The 23,046-nt window shown below is 49.5% G+C and overlaps 1 protein-coding gene across 3 annotated transcripts in view; it reads right to left on the reverse strand.

Moving 5' to 3' along the window:
* The window catches only part of ZZEF1 (zinc finger ZZ-type and EF-hand domain containing 1), a 3,309,810-nt gene that overhangs the window by 2,355,220 nt on the left and 931,544 nt on the right, over window positions 1-23,046 (reverse strand). For all 3 annotated transcript variants that reach the window (XM_069614719.1, XM_069614718.1, XM_069614717.1), the window contains exons 16-17: window positions 22,615-22,742; window positions 22,040-22,110 (exon numbers count right to left, since the gene is read on the reverse strand). In XM_069614719.1, coding sequence (XP_069470820.1) covers window positions 22,040-22,110; window positions 22,615-22,742 — 199 coding nt within the window. The remainder of the gene's footprint in view (window positions 1-22,039; window positions 22,111-22,614; window positions 22,743-23,046) is intronic.

The raw sequence follows: 23,046 nt of genomic DNA on the forward strand, positions 1-23,046 counted from the left end.
TATACTCTATCAACCTTGTTTGGGAGCTGGGCCCCTAGGTAAGTGATGTGGGATCTAGTCCAGGGGATTGGGTTTCTGTATGCCAGTGCTTCTCTGCGCTTCTGCGAGATATTAATACCGAAGGCCTTTGATTCAGCATAGTTGACCCTCAAACCTGATGCCTCTCTGAATGCCTCCATCTCCTGTCAGAGAGCTTCCAGGGAGTCATCTACCTGGGTTAGGGTGAGGCGCACGGCGTCCACATACATGGCAGCCTTATAGTATCTGCCGCCTACCTTTAGGCCTTGTACGCATGGATTGTTGTAGATTCTAGTTGTGTACGGCTCCATAGAGTGCGAATACTAACAGGGCGCGAGGGGGGGCATCCTTGTTGTGTGCTTCTGGATATGGCAATTTCCAGGGATCTAGTGCAGTTTATTCTCGGGGATGTGGTTGGATGTTCATAATGGGCTAGGGTCCATTTAATGAATCCTGGGCCGAAGCCTTAGTGGGCCAGTGTCTCGCTTATGTACCCTCAGTCTAATAAGTTAAACGCCTTATGTGCGTCAAGTAAGATCACTGCTAGTTCTGCCCGCGTCCTGGATGCACTCTCAATTAAGTTTAGGGTACGTCTGATGTTGTCTTGCGTGGTGCACCCTGGGATGAACCCTGTTTGGTCTGGGTGAATTGGTTCGGGATGGCCCTCACCAGTCTCGTTGCTAAAGTTTTCGAGAAGATCTTAGCTTCATTGTTCATTAATTTTATAGGTCGATACAAGGCACATTGCTCTGGATCTTTTTCTGGCTTTGGGATGAGCACTGTTAAGGATTCTGCCGTGGAGGGGGTGATGCTTCTTGTTGTCAGGAAGGAGGTAAATAGTGTTGCGAGTTGGGAGGGCTGGGATGTAGGCAAATGTTTTATAGAATCGTGCCGTAAAACAGTCAGGGCCTGGGGCTGCATTTTTCAGGGCTTGTATTGCTTCCGTTATCTCCTGTGTTGTGATTGGGCGCTTGAGGAAGTCTAGTTGGGGTGGATTTTCCCTTTTATGGGTGGCTTTCTGATAGCAGGTTTGTGCTGCCTTCTCCGTTGGAGCCCCCGACATGACTCCCCTATGGTGGCTTACCATTGCCTCCATCTGATCTCCCTGTGCGCACCGGGTCGCTCCATCTGGGCCTCTAAGTGTTTGGATTTTATTTTGGGTGTGTAGCTTTTTTAACTTTTACACTAGGAGCCGATTCGCTTTGTTGCTATTCATATAGTAATATTGTTTGGTATACGCTAGTGCTGATTTATCAGCTAGGTGCATTTCCAGAGTGGAATTTGCATGTTTTCTTCCTATTTTAGTGGTTTGGTGCTTTTTTAACCTTTTTCCCAGTTCCGCCACCCTCTCCTCTAATCTGGTCTGTTTTAACTGCCCCGTTCTCCTTTGCGCTGCAGCGCAATTGATCAGTACTCCCGCACCACTGGTTTCACTGCATACCAGACCGTTGCTTCAGAGCACCCCACTACAGTGTTTTCCCTAAAGTAACAGGCAAGTGCCTCATATCTTGCTTCTGATTGCTGTGTCTTGTAAGAAACAAGTTACTTACCTGTAACTGTTGTTCTCCAGCATGGGTCTGGCATGGATTCACATGCTCATGAATATTCCCCGTCGTCCGGCTGGGAATCCTCGGTAAAGAAAAAACCAGTATCAGTTTTGTTTCTGATCTGTCTTTCGTAGTAGTAACCAATCACTGATCTCTGCGTCATACTGACCACAGCCAATGACTGCCCTCTACCTAAGCCCCGCCTCTGGCAGCCATCTTCAGATTTGGTAGCACGTGAAGTGGCAGTATGACCAAGTGAAGAGCCGCAGAGGGGTAGGCGGGAGGGTTCACATGTGAATCCATGCCAGACCCATGCTGGAGAACAACAGTTACAGGTAAGTAACTTGTTCCTTCTCCAGCAAGGGGTCTGCCATGGATTCACATGCTCATGAATAAAGAATACATAGCAGTACACACATGCACAACCACGGGAGGTGGCAAAGGCTCAACATTAAGCATTACATCAAACTCAACATTAAGCAAATCTTACCTCCTCACCAGGCTCACCTTAGGTGAACAGGTTGCGCAGCACTGCTTGGCCGACCCTGGACTCCTCCCTGGAATCCCGATCGACGCAGTAGAATTTCGTGAAGGTGTGCGTCGACCTCCACGTAGCAGCCCTGCAGATGTCCAGCAAGGACACACCAGATAGGAACGCTGTGGTAGCTGCGATCGCTCTGGTGGAATGGGCTCTCGGACGGTCAGGCAGCAGTCGGTTTGCCAACCGATGACAGTACATGATACAGCCGGAGAGCCATCTGGAAATGGAAGCCTTCGAGAGAGCCTTCCCCTGATTGACAGGTCCAAAGTTCACAAAGAGTTGTGACGACTTCCGAAAACACTTTGTGCGGTCCACGTAGAACTTCAGCGCTCTAGCCACATCCAGCGAGTGCAAAGTCCTTTCAGCCGGCGACGGGAAGAAAACAGGCAACACCAAGGGTTCGTTGAGGTGGAAGTCCGACGGCACCTTGAGCATGAAGGAGGGGTGCGTCCTGAGCACTACCCTCGTGTCGTGAAAAGTCAAGTACGGGGCCTTGCAGGAAAGGGCCTGGATCTCTCCCACCCGTCGTGCGGAGGTGATGGCCACAAGAAACGCTGTTTTCCACGACAAGAACTTCAACGGAGCCGAGTGCAGAGGCTCGAACGGAGGTCCCATGAGCTTGGTCAGCACCACGTTGAGCTCCCACGCCGGGGCCGGAGCCTTCACCGGCGGGAACGATCTGAACAGTCCCTTCATGAACTCTTTCACCAGACGATGAGACCACAAGGACGTCCGCCCCGTGGTTCTGGTGTATCGGGAGATCGCAGCAAGATGAATCTTGATGGACGCGTGCGCCAGTCCAGCTTTGGCCAGCGTCAGTAGGTACGGCAGTACTTGGGGAGCCGTAATCCGTAGAGGGTTAATCTTCTGTGCGTGGCACCAGACAGAGAACCTCTTCCATTTGTGTCCGTAGCATTTAAGAGTTGAGGACGCCCTGGCCTTTGCAAGAACCTCTCTGCAGTCGGCCGGTATGTCGTATCCTCCAAACTCTAACGCTGCAGGAGCCAGGCCTGCAAGTTCAGCGACTTCGGGTCGTGATGGAGGATGGCGCCTCCTTCCCTGGAGAGAAGATCCGCGTCCCCTGGCAGCTTGATTGATGGGGACGCTGACAAGTCCAGACGGTCCGGGAACCATATCTGCCTCGGCCACGCAGGTGCGACGAGGATCATCCTGCACCGTGACCTCTTGAGCTGGTTGATGAGCCGGATCAGCAATGACAATGGAGGGAACGCGTATAGAAAAAGGCCCTCCCAGGGGAACGAGATAGCATCGCCCATGCTCCTCGGCTGGGGAAACCTGCTGGCGAACCTCCGGCACTTGGAGTTCATCGCCGTCGCGAACAGATCGATCTGGGGTGCGCCCCACCGTCGGAAGAGGCGGTCCACCAGATCCTGTCGTAGTTCCCACTCGTGGCACGAGCGCAGCTCCCTGCTGAGTGAGTCGGCGATGGTGTTTTTTATCCCTGCCAGATGAAACGGCACCAGAAACATCCCTTGGGCGACGGCCCAATGCCACAGATCCTGCGCCTCCCTGGACAGGGCTGGGGACCTGGTTCCGCCCTGTTTCCTGATGTAGAACATGGTGGTGGTGTTGTCGGTGAAGACCCTCACCACCTTGCCCTTGAGGGACGGAAGGAAGGACCCGAGGGCCCAAAACACTGCACAGAGCTCCAGGACGTTGATATGGAGGGACTTCTCTGTCGGGAGCCAAAGGCCTCTCGCGTGCAGATTTTCGGTGTGCGCTCCCCACCCTTCCAGGGAGGCATCCGTGGTCACTGTCTCCTGGTGGCCGGGGGTCTGGAAGTCCATGCCCGCCGTCCGATGCGCGCGGGTGCCCCACCACCGGATCGCTCGTCGGAAACTCTCGTCGAGTGTGATCCTCTCCTCGAAGCTGCCCGTCGTCTGGATCCAGCGCGCGTCCAGGAACTCCTGCAACGGGCGCATCCGGAGCCTGCACAGGGGGATGAGGTAAATGCAAGAAGACATCATTCCGAGGAGGGACTTGATGGACCTCACTCTGGCCGCGTCCGCAACCAGCATCCGCTGCACCTTGCCCAGAATGGCCCTCGTCCTTTCCTCCGACAGACAGGCCAGAAGCGACACTGTCGAGCTTCGCTCCCAGAAACAGTGCGTCTTGCGCGGGCACCAGGTGGGACTTGGCGTAGTTTATGGAGAATCCCAGGTCCATGAGAAGCTGGACGGTCCTTGCCGTGTGCTCCACGGAGAGCTCCTTCGTCTTCGCTCGGATGAGCCAGTCGTCCAGGTAGGGGGTAGACGTGGATCCCCTGTCGGCGCAGCTGCGCCGCCACCGGTGCGAGGCACTGGGTGAACACCCTGGGTGCCGACCTCAGTCCGAAGGGAAGGGCTCTGAACTGATATTGACGCCCTTGGACCACGAACCTGAGAAACTTTCGGTGTCCCTTTAGGATGGGAATATGGAAGTAGGCATCCTCCAAATCCAACGACGACAGGAAATCGCCCTCCTCCAGCTGACCCAGGACGTGTTGGAGGGTGACCATCCGGAACTTCTGTGCCTTGATGAATTTGTTCAGTCGTCGTAGGTCCAGGATGGGACGCCATCCTCCCGTCTTCTTCTTCACGAGGAAGTATCTTGAGTAAACTCCGGAGCCCCGAAGCCTCTTTGGGACGAGCTCGATGGCGCCCTTCCTGAGCATCGCCTTTACCTCCAAGAGAAGTTGAGGGACGTGATGTTCTTTCCTGGCCACAGGGGGTACGCGCGGGCACCTCTTTAGAAACTCGAGCGCGTGACCCTGGGGTAGGGCGTCCAGCACCCAACGGTCGGTGGAGATGGACTCCCACACACTGACGAAGCTCGCCAGCCGGCCTCCCACCGGGGTGCTTCGGTGGGGGCCCGACCCCACGGCCGGTTCAGTCCTGCTTCGACGAGGCTTTGCCGCCTTGACCTCATTGGCGACGACGGCGGGGTCCGCCTGACTTGCCTCGTCCCCTGTAAGCTTCCTGTGACGACGAATGGGCCGCTTGACGGTAGGTGGAAAATCCGCCGCCGTAACCTTTGGAGGCACCCTGTCTGCCTCCGCCGCTCTGAAAGGGCGGCCGCCGTTGCTGGAGAACCCCAAGAGCCCGGGCCGTCTCCGTGTCTGCCTTGATGGCTTGAAGGGAATCGTCCACTGTTTTCCCAAACAGGTTGTTTCCGTCGAACGGCATGTCCAAGACCCTGGTCTGCACGTCCTGATGGAAGTCAGTAGCCTTGAGCCATCCACGCCACCTAAGGCACACGCTGTTGCCCAACTGGCGAAATCCAGTGTCAGCGATGTCCGTCGCAATCGTAATGGCGTGGTCCGACGCCACCTCTCCTTCCTGCAAGATCTCTAGGGCATCCGCCCTCTTGTCGTCCGGTAGGAAGTCCAGCAGGGGGGCCAGTTTGTACCACAACTCCCTGTCGTAGCGGGCTACGATAGCCAAGGCGTTGGCCGCCTTAATCGTCGTCGCTGCAGACGAGATGACCCTGCGTCCCATCGTATCTAATTTCTTTCCCTCGCCGTCCGGCGGGGAGGTCGACGTAGAGGCCGCGCCCCCCCCCGCTTTCTTCCTGGCCGCTGCGGAGACGACCGAGTCCGGGGTCGGCTGTGCCCGAAGGCACAAGGGGGCCGCGTCCGGGACCCGGTACTTCTCTCGTACCGATCCCTTCTAGCCGGCGTCGTGGATGGGTTCTTGAGGAGGGCGAGGCCCTCATCCCAAATATCATCCAGTAGAGGTACGGAGAGGACCGTCTTCCTCTTGGCCTCGCGTCGTTGATAAAGGAAACCTTCCTTCTTCTCCTCCGGGCAGAGCTGGAAAAGCTCGGATGCCCTGGCGATCATGGAGTGAAAGGATCCAATCTCGTCGGGCGGGGAAGCCGGGGTGGGAGGTGACGACGGCAGATCCTCGTCGTAAACCTCGTCATCCGTACCCGTTGCGGCCGTGTCAGTCCCCGTATCATCCCCACGAGTCGTGGACGGGGAGGAGGGCTGAACAGGGCGCAATGGCTGAAAAGGAGGTGGAGGATGAATCCTTCTTCTCTTAGGGGGAGGGCTCCCAGAAGGGCCTGGCTCCGGGTCCCCTGTCGGGAGCGGTTCCTCCGCTGGTGGTAACGGCAGTCTCGTCCTTATCTCCGAGCATAAGGACTGTATAGCCAACAAAATGGCCGCCGAGTTGTCTTGCGGCACTGGTTGAGAGGATTCCGACGGGCAGTCAGGGGCCCCGTCGGCACCCTCGACGTTATCGTCGTCTCCCACGTCGGGGTCCCTCCCGACGGGCTGGTCTTCTTCCACGCCAACGCCGTGGCTTAAGACTTCGATCAGCTCTTCCTCAGAGGTTGAGGCCCAATCCACGACGACCCCCTGCCCCCCCTTTTTCTTCTCCGTCGGAGGTTTCACGGGGGTCCTGTCGATGGGCATAAAAGAGGACTCCCTCCGCGGTGGCAGGGAGACTCTGAGCCCCGAGGTCGCCACCACTGGTGTAGCCTCCACAGGCTGAGCCAGGGCTGCCGCGACTGTCTCGATAGAGGCCTTGGCCGGATGGATTAAGGCTTTCACCACCTTAGGTGCGCTCATCGCCTTCTCCTTGGGGGAGGGTCACTGCCTCGCTCTCCCTCCGATGGGGCCTTCGAGCTCGACCGGGGCCTCTCCAGAAGCTTCGCCGGGTGCTCGGCCTTCCTCTTACCCGAACCAGAGCGTTGGCTCGTGGTTGATGGTGCCGGGGAGGGTGCGCCCTGCCTGGCGCCCGTAGAGCCCGACCGTTCGGCGCTCCCGGTGCCAGCGGACTCGCGGTGCTTGGCCTTGTGTTGGACCCCCGTCGCCGGGGCGTCCTCAAAGGTCTTAGAAGACCGCTCGGATTTCTTCTTCTTCTTCTTCTCGCCTGACGGGCTCTTCCCTTCCAGCCAGTTGGCGAGACGTTGATGGCGGTCCTTCATGGTCCGCTCCGACATATTGCCGCAAAACGCACAGTCCTTCTCCACGTGCGTCTTGTCCTCATGTAGGCAGTACAGACAAAAGGAGTGTTCGTCCTCCTTAAAGACATTCTGAAGCTGGCATCCAGGGCAGACCCTGAACAGCTTTCCGGGCGTCGAGCTTCCCTTCTCCTGGGCCATGCCCGAGATGGACCTGAGAAACTTCTGGAGTCCTCCCAAAGTGTGGCTCGACGAAATCTTCACCCTTGAGGGGCGTAGACGAATCCGAAATGGGTCCCCGTTGATCGGATGAAGAAACGGTGGAGCTTGAGGCTCTTTTGACCGAAAAATCAAACTGTTTGAGAAAAAAACGTGAAAAAATAGCACTAACGCTCGAGAGCAATAGCACGAGGATCCCAACACTTGAACGTGCGGTAAAAATCTAAAGATGGCTGCCAGAGGCGGGGCTTAGGTAGAGGGCAGTCATTGGCTGTGGTCAGTATGACGCAGAGATCAGTGATTGGTTACTACTACGAAAGACAGATCAGAAACGAAACTGATACTGGTTTTTTCTTTACCGAGGATTCCCAGCCTGACGACGGGGAATATTCATGAGCATGTGAATCCATGCCAGACCCCATGCTGGAGAATAGGGAGTCTTGTAGCTTTGTGTCTTTGTGGCGGGTTTGGGAGGCCCTGGACTCGCACTCTGGCTACTACTGGGGTGTAATCTGCTAGCACTGTAGGCTGGATTTACACCTCTTCAATGCCGGGGAATAGCACACTGGACATCAGAATTAGGTCTAGTCTGGAGAGTCCCTTGTGGACATGGGAATAAAATGTGCAATCATGGACTCCTTCATTAGCGAGTCTCCAGGTATCTACTGATCCTGTTCACCTCACGAACTCTGCAAACCCTATTGCCCAAGAATAATCTTCCCTTGTAGGTGGTAATGTTTTGTCATTGTGTGGGTCTGGGACCAGGCTGAAGCCACCTCCTATGAGGAGGTGGCCCTCCGTGAAAGCAATGATGTCTGGTAGGATATTGCAGAGGAAGCGATCCTGTGCACTGTTTGGGCAGTATATGGAGGCAACGGTTAGGGGTTGTTCGAGCAGGTGACCCTTTACTAACAGATATCTAGCCATTGGGTCTCGTTTTACTGTGACTCGTGTGAGTGGAACCTCCCGGCTAAATATCAAGGCCACCCCCCTCTTTCTCTCCTGCTGTAGCGAAATAGCACCCTGTGTATCGGTTAAAGTGAATCAGTTTCTCATCAGCCTCCAAGAAGTGAGCTTCCTGAAGGCATATTAGATCAGCAGAGAGCTCGGCTAGTCTGCGCTCCACTGATTTTCTTCCCCCAGAAAATTGTTTGTCATTTGTCCAGGCTGGTGATAATCCTCATTTTTGATATTGTTTGGCCATGGCTGCAAGTAGGACCTGGAGGTCTGTTTTGGTTACCACTTGTGCAGGAGGAGTGTTGATGAGCTCCGGATCTCCACCATGGGTCAACGCCTCCACCAGTTCCTCCCTCTTCGTCTTCTCCATGGTGGTTGCTGATAGTAGGGTGGAGATATCCATTTGTTTTGCTGCTTTGTTTTACTTGTTGCCATTTTCCCTTTCGGATTCCGCGGGTGGTACCTGCCAATTAGAGATTGCACGTGCCCTCCGTTGTTTACAGGGGTGTATCCGGTCAAGGCTCACCTGCAGTAGACCTGTGCTGTGGTGTAGTGCTGCTGCTCCCGTCTATGCACGTGCTGCAGCGTGCTTCCTGCGTAGTTTCTGCATTCTGTTTGCTTAACCTCGCATTCTTGGCGGATTCCTCTAATACTCCCCTCCCCTCCAGGCCACGGCCCCTTGAGGTGGGCTTGTGTGGGTGGAGAGCGGGAATCTGTGCGTGGGTCCTGTGGTAGGTGTCGGATTAGCGGTGCAGCAAGGTTACTGGGTGCTGTGTGCCCTGTGCTCTTCAGGCCCCCTGTGGTGCTTGCAAGTCAGTGCTCTGGGCCTTCCAGGCAGCACTACTTGCCTACCTGGGCCCCATGCTTTGTGTTTTCCCAGGGTTGCTGGGGGCTGAGGGGCAGGGAGAGGGGGAGATGGGGGGGGGGGGTCAGTTCTTGCCACTGGTCGAAGCCTACTAAGCCTGAGCGCACTAAGGTGAGGACTATGCTAGGTTCTTCCCTTGTACCTACCAGTGTTCCGCTGATTCAGTGGCCGTTGCTCTGTCGGGTTACCGCCTGCCCATGGCTGCGATTTATGTTCCTGGATGCAGCAGAGCCTGGTGCAGCGAGGAGGGACAACACTGCGCTCCTGTCTTGTTCCCAGTCATGGGTGGATACTAGCATCACCAGAGCGGGTCAGCATGCCTCCGCTGGGACCCCAGGTTGGAGCGGATATAACGGCAAGGGGGAGTTCAGTGGAGGCTGGCTCCTCTGGGGGTGGCCAGGAAGACCACCTCTGATTGTGGTTTCTGCAGAATCATGCTGCCCCTCACATCCGTATTGCTGGGGGGAGGAGGAGCAGCCACTCCACACTGTCGTTAGTGAGGTTTATTCTTCGGAACGGGCGGCCACCTTTGCCTTTACCTGGGCCGGCCGTCCACCTCCAGGGCTCCGGATTGGATCGGTAGGGAGGCATCTGGGGTGATAGTGCCGTCAGGGTTGTTGCGGGCTGAGCGATCCGCTGCTGTTAATTGGAACTCCGGTTCCGACTGGGGGACCACCCAGTCTTGACAGTTAAAAAAAAAATGTTTTATAGCTTTAATTAAATTTTAACTCATATACAACAATAATCGTGAGAATCATTAAGAAACAATATTCTAACAAATTTTTCCTAAATGTAAAACCTCAAACATATAACAATAAAAATCACATTAAGATTCCCCACCCCATACCCAAAACATATATTAAAAACATACACAACACAAACATAACACCATAACACCAACACCAACCCTATCATCAACCAAACCAACTATTTACACTTTACCCAAATAAATCATTGAAGGATTTCCAACTTTCACAGTAAGCAGTCTCTCGATGAAGTCGATAAGCACAAGACTTTACATGTCCCGACAATGTACGCATATATATCAACCATCCATCAACATGTGGCTTTTTCCATGATTTCCAAACCCTCATAATTTGTTTTATAGCTGTCATCAATGCCCTATTAATCCAATCAGAGGCACCACAAGATCTTAGACCTCTACGGTCATTCGAGAGGAAAATCACAGACTCAAAAGATCGAGGAAAGGAATCACCCAGCACCATATCCACACAATCCAAAACATCCTTCCAAAAGGCAAGCACCCTTTCAAATTCCCACAACATATGCACATAAGTTCCACTCAGTTGATTACACCCCCAACAAAGATCTGAGGCCATCAAGCCCCTCGCTTTCATTTTAACAGGGGTCCAATAGATGCGCCCTAAGATTCGCTGATGAATATACCTTAAATTCAAATCCATTTTATCCCTCACCACCACCCGTCAAACATCATTCCAATCCTTTACTGATAATTCACTCCCCAGTTCAGTCATCCACTTCATTCTCAGAGTCTCCCATGAAGCCAGCATACACTCTTGTTCAGGTATCAACTTAGTACAAGTGGAAACCACATTCGGAGCAGTACTGAACAACATACACATTTGTGGTTTGTCACACAATGGTTCACTAAGCATTTGACGCCTCTCCAACATTAATTGCTTCAAACATGTATACCGTACAAATTCCCTATTACTTAATCCAAATCGAAGCACAAGATCCTCAAACGCAACTATTCAATCATTTCCCCACACATCCCCTATCCTCAAAATACCTTTGCTAGCCCATCCTTTCCAATACAACATTTTATTCTCAATCATCAAACCCGGATTCAACCAAATGGAAGCCGTGCTATAAAGAAATATATTCTCATCACAACCTTTAATTAATGAGACCAAAGTCAACTTAGTAATATCTAATGCCTCAAACCTTAACCTGGGATTTGGCAACTTCCCATTAGAATATAATCAATCAATGGGTAAGGGATTTAACTTTTTCTTTTCCATCCGAAGCCAAAACGGATCTGAATGTCCATCCTCCCTAAAATAATAAGAAGCTTTCTTCAAAAGGAACCCCTTGAAATAATTTTCCAATAAGGGATATCCAAAACTCCCATCCCTAACACTGCGTGCCAAAATAAATCTTGGAATCTTCGGCTTTTTCCCAACTCCCCATAAAAGTTCCATAAAAACCTTATCAACGCGTCACAGTACTTTTTTTGTGAATTTAAGGGGAAGAGATTGTATATAATATAAAACTTTTGGAAGTAACACCATTTTAACTGCATTCATTTTTGCCCATAAATTTAAAGTTAATCTATCCCATCTACGTAAATCCCTCAATAAGGTTACCTTCAATTTATCCACATTAAATTCCACTATCCTCCTTACATCCCGCACCAAATAAACACCCAAATACGTCACAGAAACATCCGCCCATTGACAATCCCAAACTAACAACTCCCTACTTATTGGACTCATTTTCCCCAGTTGACCTTATAACCCGATAACCTTCCCACCTCCTGCAACATATTCCGAAGTAGAGCCCCCACTTCAACCGGATTTATTAACACTACCGTTAAACAATCAGCATATGCTAACACCTTAACCTCACCATCTCTCAGTTTTATCGGCGAAGTCCAATCAGCATTGAGTCAACTTTGTCTCAGGGCTGCTCGGGCGTCCTCTCTCCCTTTCTGTCCTTGCTGCAGCGTTGGTCTGCTTCCCCCGTTGGAGCGCCTGAGGGATAGTGCTGCATACTAGAGGTCCTAATGTGGGGCGGAGGCATCTGCGTTTGTTCAGGGCTGCGTGAGGTGATCATGGTCTTTTAGTTGTCTCACGCTGTTCTGGAGCGTCGGCAAGTCGGACCCCGTCTGCCAGTTTGCGTACTCTATTGGGTGAGCGGACGCATCATGCCGCGGATTGGTGTGCCTGGACGGGGCCACCATGAAAGCTCTCACTCCGTCACGTCGTTCTCCATGCTGTAGTCTGCTTTGGCATTGAGTTGCACTTCAAACCGTGCATTTTAACCGCTTCTATTGTCTTGGTTTCGGCCGGGAGTTCTCAGGAAGCCATACCTACCATGCGCCACGGCTCCAAGCCACGTCGCCCCACCCCCAAACCCAGAGATAAATTTTATTAAAAATAAAAAAAAGGAAAATCTCCCCTCTAGAAATCACTCCACAATTGGTTTGTGCTGCAACTAATAACACTTCCTATTGCTTACAACAAAAGACTCCTTTTTGGTCATTAATTCCTTATGCTTGATGCATTTAACAGCTACCTGGGATCGAACTGTTCCATGTGTGTGTTTGCATTGCATTTTTTGTGCCCCTCTTGTAACCACAAGCCACCTGCGAGTTTGGGCTAGGAATTAGCAGTTGCAGTGCAGCTACCCCTCTTTCCTTCAACTATCCTCTGCCACTCCAAATGGCACTTACCATCCCTTCTATCTTCTCTAACTGCTACATTATCACCTACCCTCCCACTCTCTCATGAAGTCTGGAAGAAAAAAGCACAACAACAAAAAAAAAAAAAGACATCCTCAGTGCCATCCCTGGCCTACCTACTGCAGACACCTATGTCAGCGCAACTTCCAGACAGGTCTTCACTGATATCCTCTTCTCTGTCCCTGCCCCAGATCTATGGACTCCTCATCTTATAACTACTCTCTCCCCTTTCATATCCTCTCTCATTAATAGTGGCACCAAATGGAAAATCCTCTTGGCGTGATCATCATGCTGTATCATTAATGTCTATCACACTGGTATTATCCTGGTTCAGGGTCCTCAACCCAACCTCCTTTTTGACCGGCACCTGACATCCCTCATTAACTTCCTTCCCTCACCTACCTCTTCCCCAACCACTCTCTCTGTCCCTCTCCCTCCGACTGGTGGTACCACGCCCCTGTATTCCTCCTCAGAAAACCTTCAAAGGCGGGTACCGCCTTCATCTGGCCAAACCTAGCCAACAAACACTCCTCCGGCATCTGCCTCATCCTTGAAGACATTGACCTCGACATTCTCGCTCTTACCGAGGCATGGTTCAATGTCAGCTCAGTCACTGCTTTGGACTCCCTTCTCCCCGATGGTTATAAGATAATTTCCAAGCCACAACCTAACCATGCTGGCGGTGGGGTTGCCTTAATCTTCCGAGTGGGTTCCTTCCTCCCTCATACCCACTCAGCCTTACTATTCCTTTGAGAGCTTGGTCTGCAAGCTGGTCATCTCTCCCTCCTCCTCACTGACCATTGCCACCATATACAGGACCCCTGGCACTTCCACCCTATCCCTCTCTGAATGGGCTGATCTTTGCTCCTCTCTCCTCACTACCACCTCTAAATTCCTTCTCTTGGGCGACTTCAACATGCACATGAACTCCTCTATCACAGCATCCACGTTCTTCCTTGACCTCTGCACCTTGCTCTCCATTCTTCTGTTTAGTCAAACCCACTTGGCGGGACACATTCTTGATGCCCTCATCCACTCTGATCTTTCACTCTTCCCCCTCTGATCAAACAGCTATCCTGGTCAGACCACTCTCTCCTCTCTTCTTACCCGAGTCCCTTCGACCCTATGACTGCACCTCCAGCCCTACCAACCTCGTACACGAACATTCGTCCGATTAAACGTCACCTGCTGTCTTCTCAGCCACCTTCATCCCCCATTATCCCACCCATCCCTGACTACCTTAGACTCTGCACTCAGCAAGCTCCATCTGGCCATTACTAACACTCTGGACATTCTTGCCCCAGTCATGTGGATCCGGCTTAAACCTGCCTCTAAGCTTAATACCTGGTATGACTCCAAACTTGCAGCCCTGAAACGCAAGTGCAGAGCAGCAGAACAGAAGTGGCAAACCTCAGACATACCCTCTGACAAACTGGCCTGCTGCCTGCTCCAAAGGAAATACAGACTCTCCATCCGTGCCAAGAAAAGGGCCCACATCCAGGCTCTGGTATCGGGTGCTCCCAGCAACACAGCCAAACTCTTTAAAATCTGCAGGGAACTAGCCAACCCTTCTGCAGTCTGTGCCTCCCCTCTTCCGTCCCAGGCCCTCTGCAACGCACTGGCTACACACTTCACCACTAAAACGCTGGGCAGCCTGAGCACCCTTGCTACCCACTGCCCCAACCCCTCTCTCCCACCCCCTCTCTTCTATAGCCTGCCACCTTTGTTCATCCTCTCTCTCCTCCTCCTCCTCCCCTGTTACACCTGATGAGGTCACCAGAGTTGTCAGCTCTATGAAAGTCTCTTCCAAATCCAAACAGGTTTCCCTTGCTCCTCCAGAACCTTCAAGGACAACATTGGCTCCCTTTCCCCCGCTCTTGCTGATTTCTGCAACCACTCTTTTGCTACTGGATCCTTCCCCTCCTCCCTCAAGCACTCCCTTGTGCGCCCCCTCCAGAAAAAACCTTCAGCAGACCCTACTTGTCCAGCTAACTACCGCCCTATTTCTATCACCCCCCTTCTTTGGGAAACTTCTGGAGAAGCTGGCCTTCCCACAACTTGCCTCACACACTGTACTTGTTGGAAGTCTCCATGACCAATATGGAATCAGAGCATCCAGAGGCATGGAAACTGCTTCTGAACACCCATGAAGAACTGCTTGCATCCCTTGACCCCAACCCTCCAGCTATCCTCATTCTATTTGATCTTTCCTCTGCCTTTGACACGGTCAATCACTCTATCCTCATAAAATAGCTCCATGACACTCTGGGTATCTCAGAGCGAGCACTAGACTGGCTGACCTCTTTCCTAACTGAAAGCTGATCCAGGGTTATTCTGGGCACTTTCTCCTCACCTACCTCCTTCTCCACCTGTGGTGTCCCCCAGGGCTCCAGCCTCTCTAACACATACCTTGCTCCGCTGGCATGCATCATTTCCTCCTTCTCCCCCAACTTCCAGTGCTACTCAGATGACAATTATTTTTCAAACTTCCTGCTGACTGTCTTGCTTTTTCCTTCATCCTGGATGCCCATCTGCCATTCAGTACTGGTGCACTTCCAATGATCTCTGCCTCAATGCCAGTAAGACTGAGATCCTTCCTTTACATTACATTTGTTACTCCTGCACCTTTAGACTTCCAAGTTAAAAAAAGATGAGAATTGGTGTCAATTTATACAAGGAGGCTTACATAATAAGCTACATAAAATTCAGACAATGCTAGAAAAAAAGAAGTCCACTATTCCTTCCAGTAAGGAACCAAACAAGGGGTGCAGTGATAACCCTTAAGTTCCTCAGTTTAATTTTCATCCTATAACGGAGAATGAACTAAAAAAGATCATTGAGCAAATGAAACCCTCACAGTGTAGAGGAGATGCTTGCTCCTCCATGATTATAAAAACATGTCCACCGCGTCTCATTGAAGCTGTGTGCACTTTCATAAATACCTCCTTGAAGGAAAGCAACGTACCAGATGAATTAAAATCTACGATGGTTACCCCAATTCTTAAGAAGCCTGGTCTGGCAATGGATAACCCACTTAACATTTGCCCTATTTCCAACACACCCTTTTTACTTACACTTTTGGATAGGGTGGCTTATGGTCAGTTCGCTGGGCACCTGGAGTTATATTCCATTCTAAATCCTAACCAGTCAGGATTCAGAAAAGAATACGGGACGGAAACCTCTCTTCTGGAGCTGAAAACTAAACTTCTGGGAGAAATGGATAAAAGTGGTCTGTCCCTGATTATTTTGTTAGGTCAATCAGCGGCATTTCATTAAATTGAACACTCCATCCTTATCCCAAGATTACAGGAGGTGGCTAACCTCTCTGATTCGACAGCAGAGTGGATTGCCTCATTTTTGGAGCATAGAAGTAGCGAGAGCCTGCTCGGCCTCCGCCGAAGCCACTCCATTATCAGTGCTGTATGGGTTACCACAAGGGACAAGCATGTCGCCTTGCTCTATAACCTGTTCATGGCCCCCTTCTTCATGTTAGAGGAGGAGGGGGTTGTGTTCTCAAACTATGCTGATGATACCCAATGTTTCATCTCATTAACCGGACATCATGAGACTGATGAGTTGGAGGATAATAGAATCTTCTCACCCGAAAGGTGGATGCTGGATAATTTCCTAGCTCTGAATCGGAGCAAGACAGTTTTTGATTGTAGGTAGCTATAAGGCACTAAATAACCTAAATCAAGCCTATAGCTCCTTCAAATTGGGAGACAACATCATCTCTCCTTTACCTAAAAAAAAAAAAATGTTGGCAGTAACTTTGGACCTGACATTAAGTATGAAGGCACATGTCTCAACAGTGGTGGCAGGTTCTGTATACCATGTTAAATTGTTGCTCACTTGAGGCCCATGATTTCCAAAGAAAGTGCAGAGACAATTGCCAGGACAATAATCGGAGAAAAGCTGGATTATTGCTGCAGTCTATTGCTGGGCATTGGTCAGCAAGAACTGCGTAGGCTCAGGTTGCTCAGAACTCGGCGGTCAGAGTAGTTCTCAGACTTCCCAGGTACAGCCATGTAACACAGGCCAGGCGATCTCTTCACTGGGTTCCTATTGAATCTCGGATCTCTTTTAGAGTGTTAGGGAGAATTCTCACTTATGGCTAATTACCCTTACCTATAGAGTCCCCCAGCAGCTTTGCTGGATTTGAAGGGTTTATTTCTTTTTACCTGCTAAGAGTGAGACTCTTTTTCCCCACTCTTAGGCATCTTTGCTATGTGTGTTCTAGGCTATTTTTGAGTTTAATGTTTATGGGATCTTTTCTCTCACCCATAGGAACCATCTTTATGCACATGTGTTACACAGTACCCTCCGTGCAGTGACACAGGGGTGTTGTAGCGACCCCCAAACACAGACTCCATTCCCTAGGGCTGACTACTGTCTCCCAGGGCATGTAAAGTCCCCATTGACTTTATTAGTCAATCTCTATGAACTAAACCAGTACACCCCATCTTAATATGGAAGTACTGGAAGGGGTTAATAGTTTTTCCACTACATTCATTTTCGAGAGGGTACCTTAAAGTCCCCCTCTACAAAGTTTCTGGCTGGTGGCAGTGGTTACTACCTTTTATATTCGACCGCAAATATTTTCCTATGGGATTTTCCCATTGTTCGAGGCTAACACTTTTACTGACAGCCTCTAACATACCGACGGTTTATTTTATTATTAACTTTACTCCAGTAGGTTTTATTTGCCAGAACTTTTATATAACTTCTTTCTTGAGTCTTACTCCATTTTCCTAACCCAGGTCGGGGATCCTTTGTTCACTCTTTTGGCGGGCTTCTGCCAAGAAGCCCTCCTTTCGGCGCCTCTGAGTCTGGGGTGGGTCTGTTTGGGAGGGGGAGTAGAACCCCTGGACAGAGTTGCCACAGCAATTCAGGTCGCACTCTAAACCGATAGGCTGGAAGGTCTCCCACCAAGAAAACCACTCCACTGTGTGAGTGACAGCTAGGCAGTATGAATGGGTCTCTTTCTGCATAAAAGCAGGGTCCCGAGGACTGTAAGAGCAAGACGTTGCCACTGGAACTACAGAACCAAAGGGGAGAGAAGCCATAGACATCTTCAGCATCTGCACCACCGGTGAAGCCCTGCCGGATCGTCTCACCACTTTTCTTCCACATGACGAGAGGAGATCTACAGCGAAAGAGCCTCCTTCCCTTGAGCTGGTGGGGTCAACCAGTTCACCTATCGCTTCCTCGGACCTACCTTGGTCGAATCGACAGTGCCCAGCACTTGGAGACTGGATAGCCAGACAGCTATCGACCCGGACCGTGATTAAAAGGAACGTACCTTTTAAACTTCGTTTGGCTGCACCGCGGCTGGTTTCATCCCTGGGTAGTGCAGCGACTCAAACCTTCCTCCATGACGAGAGCCTCTCTTCCTCTGTTGGACCCCTCGACCTGCAGGAACTACCAGTAACAACCGCCACCGCAGGAGCCAGTTCTTCACGTTTAAGGTACATTGTTCCGCCAGGCCTCCCTTTCTCCATGGTAGCCCTAAAGGTGTTTTAAATCCTTTAACTACTTGTGGGGTCGGCCGCCCTCTCTCTTAACATTGTCTTTCGCCTCACATCTACCTCTTCAATATTTTTCAACTAAAGACTTGATTGCAGCTACAAGAACATTATTGCTCCTAAGCTCTTGGTCCTGTACCAGTGACTCTGGCTCAGGCCTATTGACAGTGGCTGATTTGTTAGATCTGCTCTCACTAGATTGGTTTTCAATGAGAAATGTGTTGATGCACCTAAATCTTCTAAACCCCTCTTCCTTCCTACTGTTTTAACTTGTGGAGTGCCATTTTGCTCAGTTTTCATTCACTTATCTTTTGGCTAAAGTGTTACTGTGCATTACTTGTTAGCAAAACTTCAAGGAAGTGTTGCTAGGGGGTGTCTAAAGATATTTCGGTTTAACTTGTGCTCTCCCTCCCTTTCGTTGAATTGCTAGAGTGCCTTTTGTAGTTGGTTTTCACTGTGCCGTTTTTGCTCAGTTTTCACTTTACCGCAAACTTGTCTACAATTGAATAGGGAGTAGCATATGCTTTTCCTTGACTAAACCTAACTTACTTTATCAACTGTGATCTATGTGTTGGAACTAGATGTGTATAGAATAAATATATTCTCCTTTTGATACAAAGCTTTGGTCAGTGTTTCCTTGCTCCATAGTGCCGTACTGCCTATTGTGTAAACCCTGAATACTGCTCATCTCCCTCTTTAGATAAGTCTGACTGCTCAGCCACAGCTACCAACTAAATCTTTGTGGTACAGATGATACCTAAAGGGAATTTAATGCTCTCACCTGTAGTCCTAATCTGGTGTAGTGCTCCCTAAGGGAACTGCACTGGATTCTGCCTAACAGTGTTGATTATTATATTCAAATGCAGGCTACAAACAATGCCCACATACCTACAAAGCCATATAAAAGAGAAATGCAATCATAGAACTCTTAGATCAAAATCTGATAATACAGCCTAGATGCAAGACCTCAAAGGAAGAAAATTAAGCATTCAATGTGAAGGCTCCTTCCCTTTGGAATAAACTGCCTGCACTACTGAGGAGTCATAACTCTCTCCAAGTCTTCAAGAAAAAACTGAAAACTCTCCTTTTCTCCTGAAACCACTACGATCTGGATGATCAGGCTTCAGGAATCACAACTTTATGACTTTTAGTCGGTTAGTTTCGTTCAATGACCTGTTCGCTCTCTTGCGGGGACCCAGTTAACACTCTTGGGGGTCCTCTTTTTTGTCCTTTTATGTTTCCAGTCGTGCTGTCTTTTTTAGTCTGCGCCTTTATGCCTGAGGGCCAATAGTGCGCATAACAAATGTAATGTAATGTTATGTAATGAAAAGTCCAACTTTCAACTCTTCCTTCTCAAAGGAATTCTCCCTTTTCTCACTTTCTGCAGAAGGTCAAGGTTACCAGAGCTCTGGTTTTCCTACTCTTAGCTGCTCCCTAATAACTTCATGAAGTTAGAAATGAACTTAAGTAAACTAAATAGAACTATACTGTCTTTTTATATAGACCCACTTCCGAGTGGTTGCTGAAATATTTCCCATAAAGAGCTACTAATCTCTGTTAATGTATTTTTCTTATTTGACTGGCACAATCTTTTAGCAGATGACCGGTAGAGAAATATCCAAGATGCGCAGACTGAACCTTGATCTTGTTTAGCAATTTGCCTCGTCATTGGCACCAGGTGACACCACAGACTAAAGCGGTGTCATGCATGCATTTACTACAACAGTGATACACACTGCTAGATTCACCACCAGCACCCGTGAAATCAGTTGTCCCTTAATTCCAAACACATAGAAGCAACCAAAAGACAGCAATTTGGCAAGGGAAATCACCTTATTAACAATTTTCCTAAACCAAGCCTCAGATGTCGGAGAGGTAGGCAGGTCAGGAGAATCAATTGGTTGTAAGATACAAAAGGAAGGGGCGCTCGAGAGCCCGAAAAAGATGGTGGCTCTTTGGTGAAGCTCTGCATCGTGAAGCTGGGCCAGGCTGGCGAGGGTGGCTATGTTGCCTTGTAGCACTGTAAACAGATCCGTAAATCGAGCTACCCGCTGTGCGACGGCTGCCAAGATCCTGGACTGTTTAGCCCCTCCAGGACAGAGATAATCTTTGCAGTGTGGAGATCAGGGAGTGCCTGCAGGGTTAGACCATGGAAGTGATGAGGGTACACACTTGGTGCTTGTCCAGCGATTCGGGAGGGCTGCGGCGATCAGATCGTCGTGCTCCCGAGCGTGTAAAGCCCTCCCAGGAGTGAAGAGGACGGGGGTGAGCACAGCTGGGCTGAGTAGGGGATGATCTCCCATGCATGGAGTACATTTCAGCACCGGCGTGAGATGCAGCGAAAAGCAGCTGGAGCCTGCACTTTGGTCACAACAGTAGAAAAAGCAAATTACACAGTGGGATGTTCACAGGGGTGTTCCGAAGGAATGTGGCCACTTGTGACAGACAAGGCATTGACGTTTATATTGGGATATTGGCATTACATGTGGTCAGCTGTTCTTTTTGTCACACTGAGCGCCTCACAACCACCGTGCTTTGTGGCAGATAGGTGGGCTCTGTCCATTCAGCTGAATAGAATTGCTGATCTGCAAATAGGAAAAGAAGGCGAGGACACATGGCGTCAGGCAAATCAAAGAAAAAACCATTGTGGAAGATGCAGATTTATTATAACATCGCAGCAGGAAACATGGTTTGGAAAAGCCTGCAGCTCAGGACACTGTTATGGTGGCATTCCTTTGGATAGAGCAGATGGAAGGCAAGTTCAACAAGTTGCCGGAGAGGGTGAACCAGCTGGAAACAAAGACCTCGACGCTGGAACAGCAGACTAGTTAGATGGCTTAGTAGTGTGTGCAAATCCTTCCCTGGGTGGAGAAAACCAGTCGTGAGGTGGAGTCTGTAGTAAGGTGCAACAAGATAATGGAGAATAGACTTGAGTTTCTTGAAAATGCACAGTGTGCCCCCCAACTGCGAATCATTGGCCTCCCAGCAGAAGTTGAGGGGGATAACCCAGTAGAATTTGTCTCCACTTGGCTTCCCGGAACTGCTCAACCTTGAGGTGGTGGACAACCAGACTGATATAGACAAGTGCTAAAGGATGAAAACTTCTAAGTCCAAAGTAACACTGACGTCAGTGATGGGTCCCACATTCTTCGTAAGGATTTGTGACTCCCGTGATGGGGACAGAGTCTTGAAAGCTGCAGGAGCTAAGAACACTCTGGTATTTAGGGACCACAGGATTAATCTCTTTCGGGACTTTTCTACTGCCACTGAAAAGAAGAGACGGACACAAAGTAGTGAAGAAAGCCTTTTGGACCGTGGTGTCAAGGCGTGTCTGCTCTGGCCTGCCAAGCTCAGGGTGTCCTGGAAGGAGTTCATCTTGTGAGAGTCTGAAGGGGGTGAAAAGTTGCTGTCATCTATTCCCGCTAAGAGGCCACCGTTCAATGATAAAGGGTGAAGGATTCCAGTGAGAGCGATAATCGCCCTCCTCCACTATTTCTACATACTATGGTAGTGGTTTCCTCTGAGTGACATTTTAACACTGTGTTCACATCAGTTGGTAGTTTGCCTTCCTCTTCCGCACCACTTGGGTGCCTTGAAAGGACTGCCCTGTGTGATCCCCCTGCATGCCTGGTGCCACCATATTATTTCCTTAGGTGAGTAACCTGAGCTCCACAGTGTGCCGGCCTAGTTTTTCTACGTTGACAGCCCCTGCCCCCATTGCCAGGGACTATCACAATTGTTGCCATATATGGATGAAAGACTCTGCTTGCTTGTGGTACTAATATATTGGTGCTTCCTACTTGTATTCTCTTGTATTGTTTTTTACAAGTTTGAACCAAATACATTTCTTTTTTTTTTTTTTTAAAGACACTAAAGGGCATAACTTGTTCTTCTACAACATATTTTCTTTCACAGATTCCTAGTGTAGAACACATTTACAGCAATTGGTATTCATAAACCTGGTAAAAACGAAAGCAGCATTGTCCAACAGTGGAATCCTTCCTAACATACCTGAAATAAGTGCAAAGAGATTTGTAGGTGAGATGTACAGACTGCGGCTGATCCTCTTCAGTGATGTTTTTCTGCAATTTAAAATGTAGAGCAAATTGAAAAAGTTACTCATTATAACAGTTCATCTTTGCGCATTTTCTGTAAAGGCAGCTAGGACTTGCATCAATCAACAATTAAGAGCAAGCTGCACGGCACCCATTATCTGCATTTCTCTTTAATTGAAAGAACTCACTAATAAGAACACAGAAGAATGTAGGCATGGATGTCTGAAAACAAATCCTCTCCAAGATTCTGCAAGCATGTCTTTCTGTTCTCCTTGGTAGAGAAGCATCTTAATCTAGAGTTGTCACATGTGCACAGTGCAACAGAACACAAGCAGCATTAAAGCGCTCACATAAACCATGCAAACAGAGCCTAACAACTTTGCAGAAAATGCATTATACTTATTTCGAATAACAGATTGAGATAATACACCCCTTGTTTTTATTGAGAATTGCTTGCCGCGCTAGTAGCAAGGAAAATCTAAATTAATTTCTACAAAAAATACATGAAACCAAAATTAGACTTATACTTACCATCAAAGTGAAGAGCCGCTCACGCCGTATGTCCTGATCAGAGAAAAACAGCACAGCGCCATTTTGTAAAGTATTCATTACTTCTTGTTTCAGGGAGTCTGAAGGTGCTGTGCCCTTGCCATCCACTACTGCTCAAAAGAAAAAAATGTTTAGGCACCTTACGTCTTTAGCTTAAACAAACCACTAAATCTAAACCAGAAGTATGTCTGCCTTGTGTAGCATTTAACAATTTACTGAACTCAAAGTTTACAGGTGCACGACTGACCAGATTAACTCACTATCGGAAGAAGTGCTTCTACAGTCACAATATTAATATATATAATAAATGTTAGCAATGATGCCTATTTTGTAGTATAGAGTACAGTGGACTCCAATTGTGCACTGCAAGGCTCAAAAGGGCACTCTTCCTGTCTTAAGAGATATCATTTACAT

This window comes from Ambystoma mexicanum, chromosome 9 (genome assembly GCF_040938575.1).
Source record: "Ambystoma mexicanum isolate Mex_15411 chromosome 9, UKY_AmexF1_1, whole genome shotgun sequence".
Taxonomy (NCBI): Eukaryota; Metazoa; Chordata; class Amphibia; order Caudata; family Ambystomatidae; genus Ambystoma; species Ambystoma mexicanum.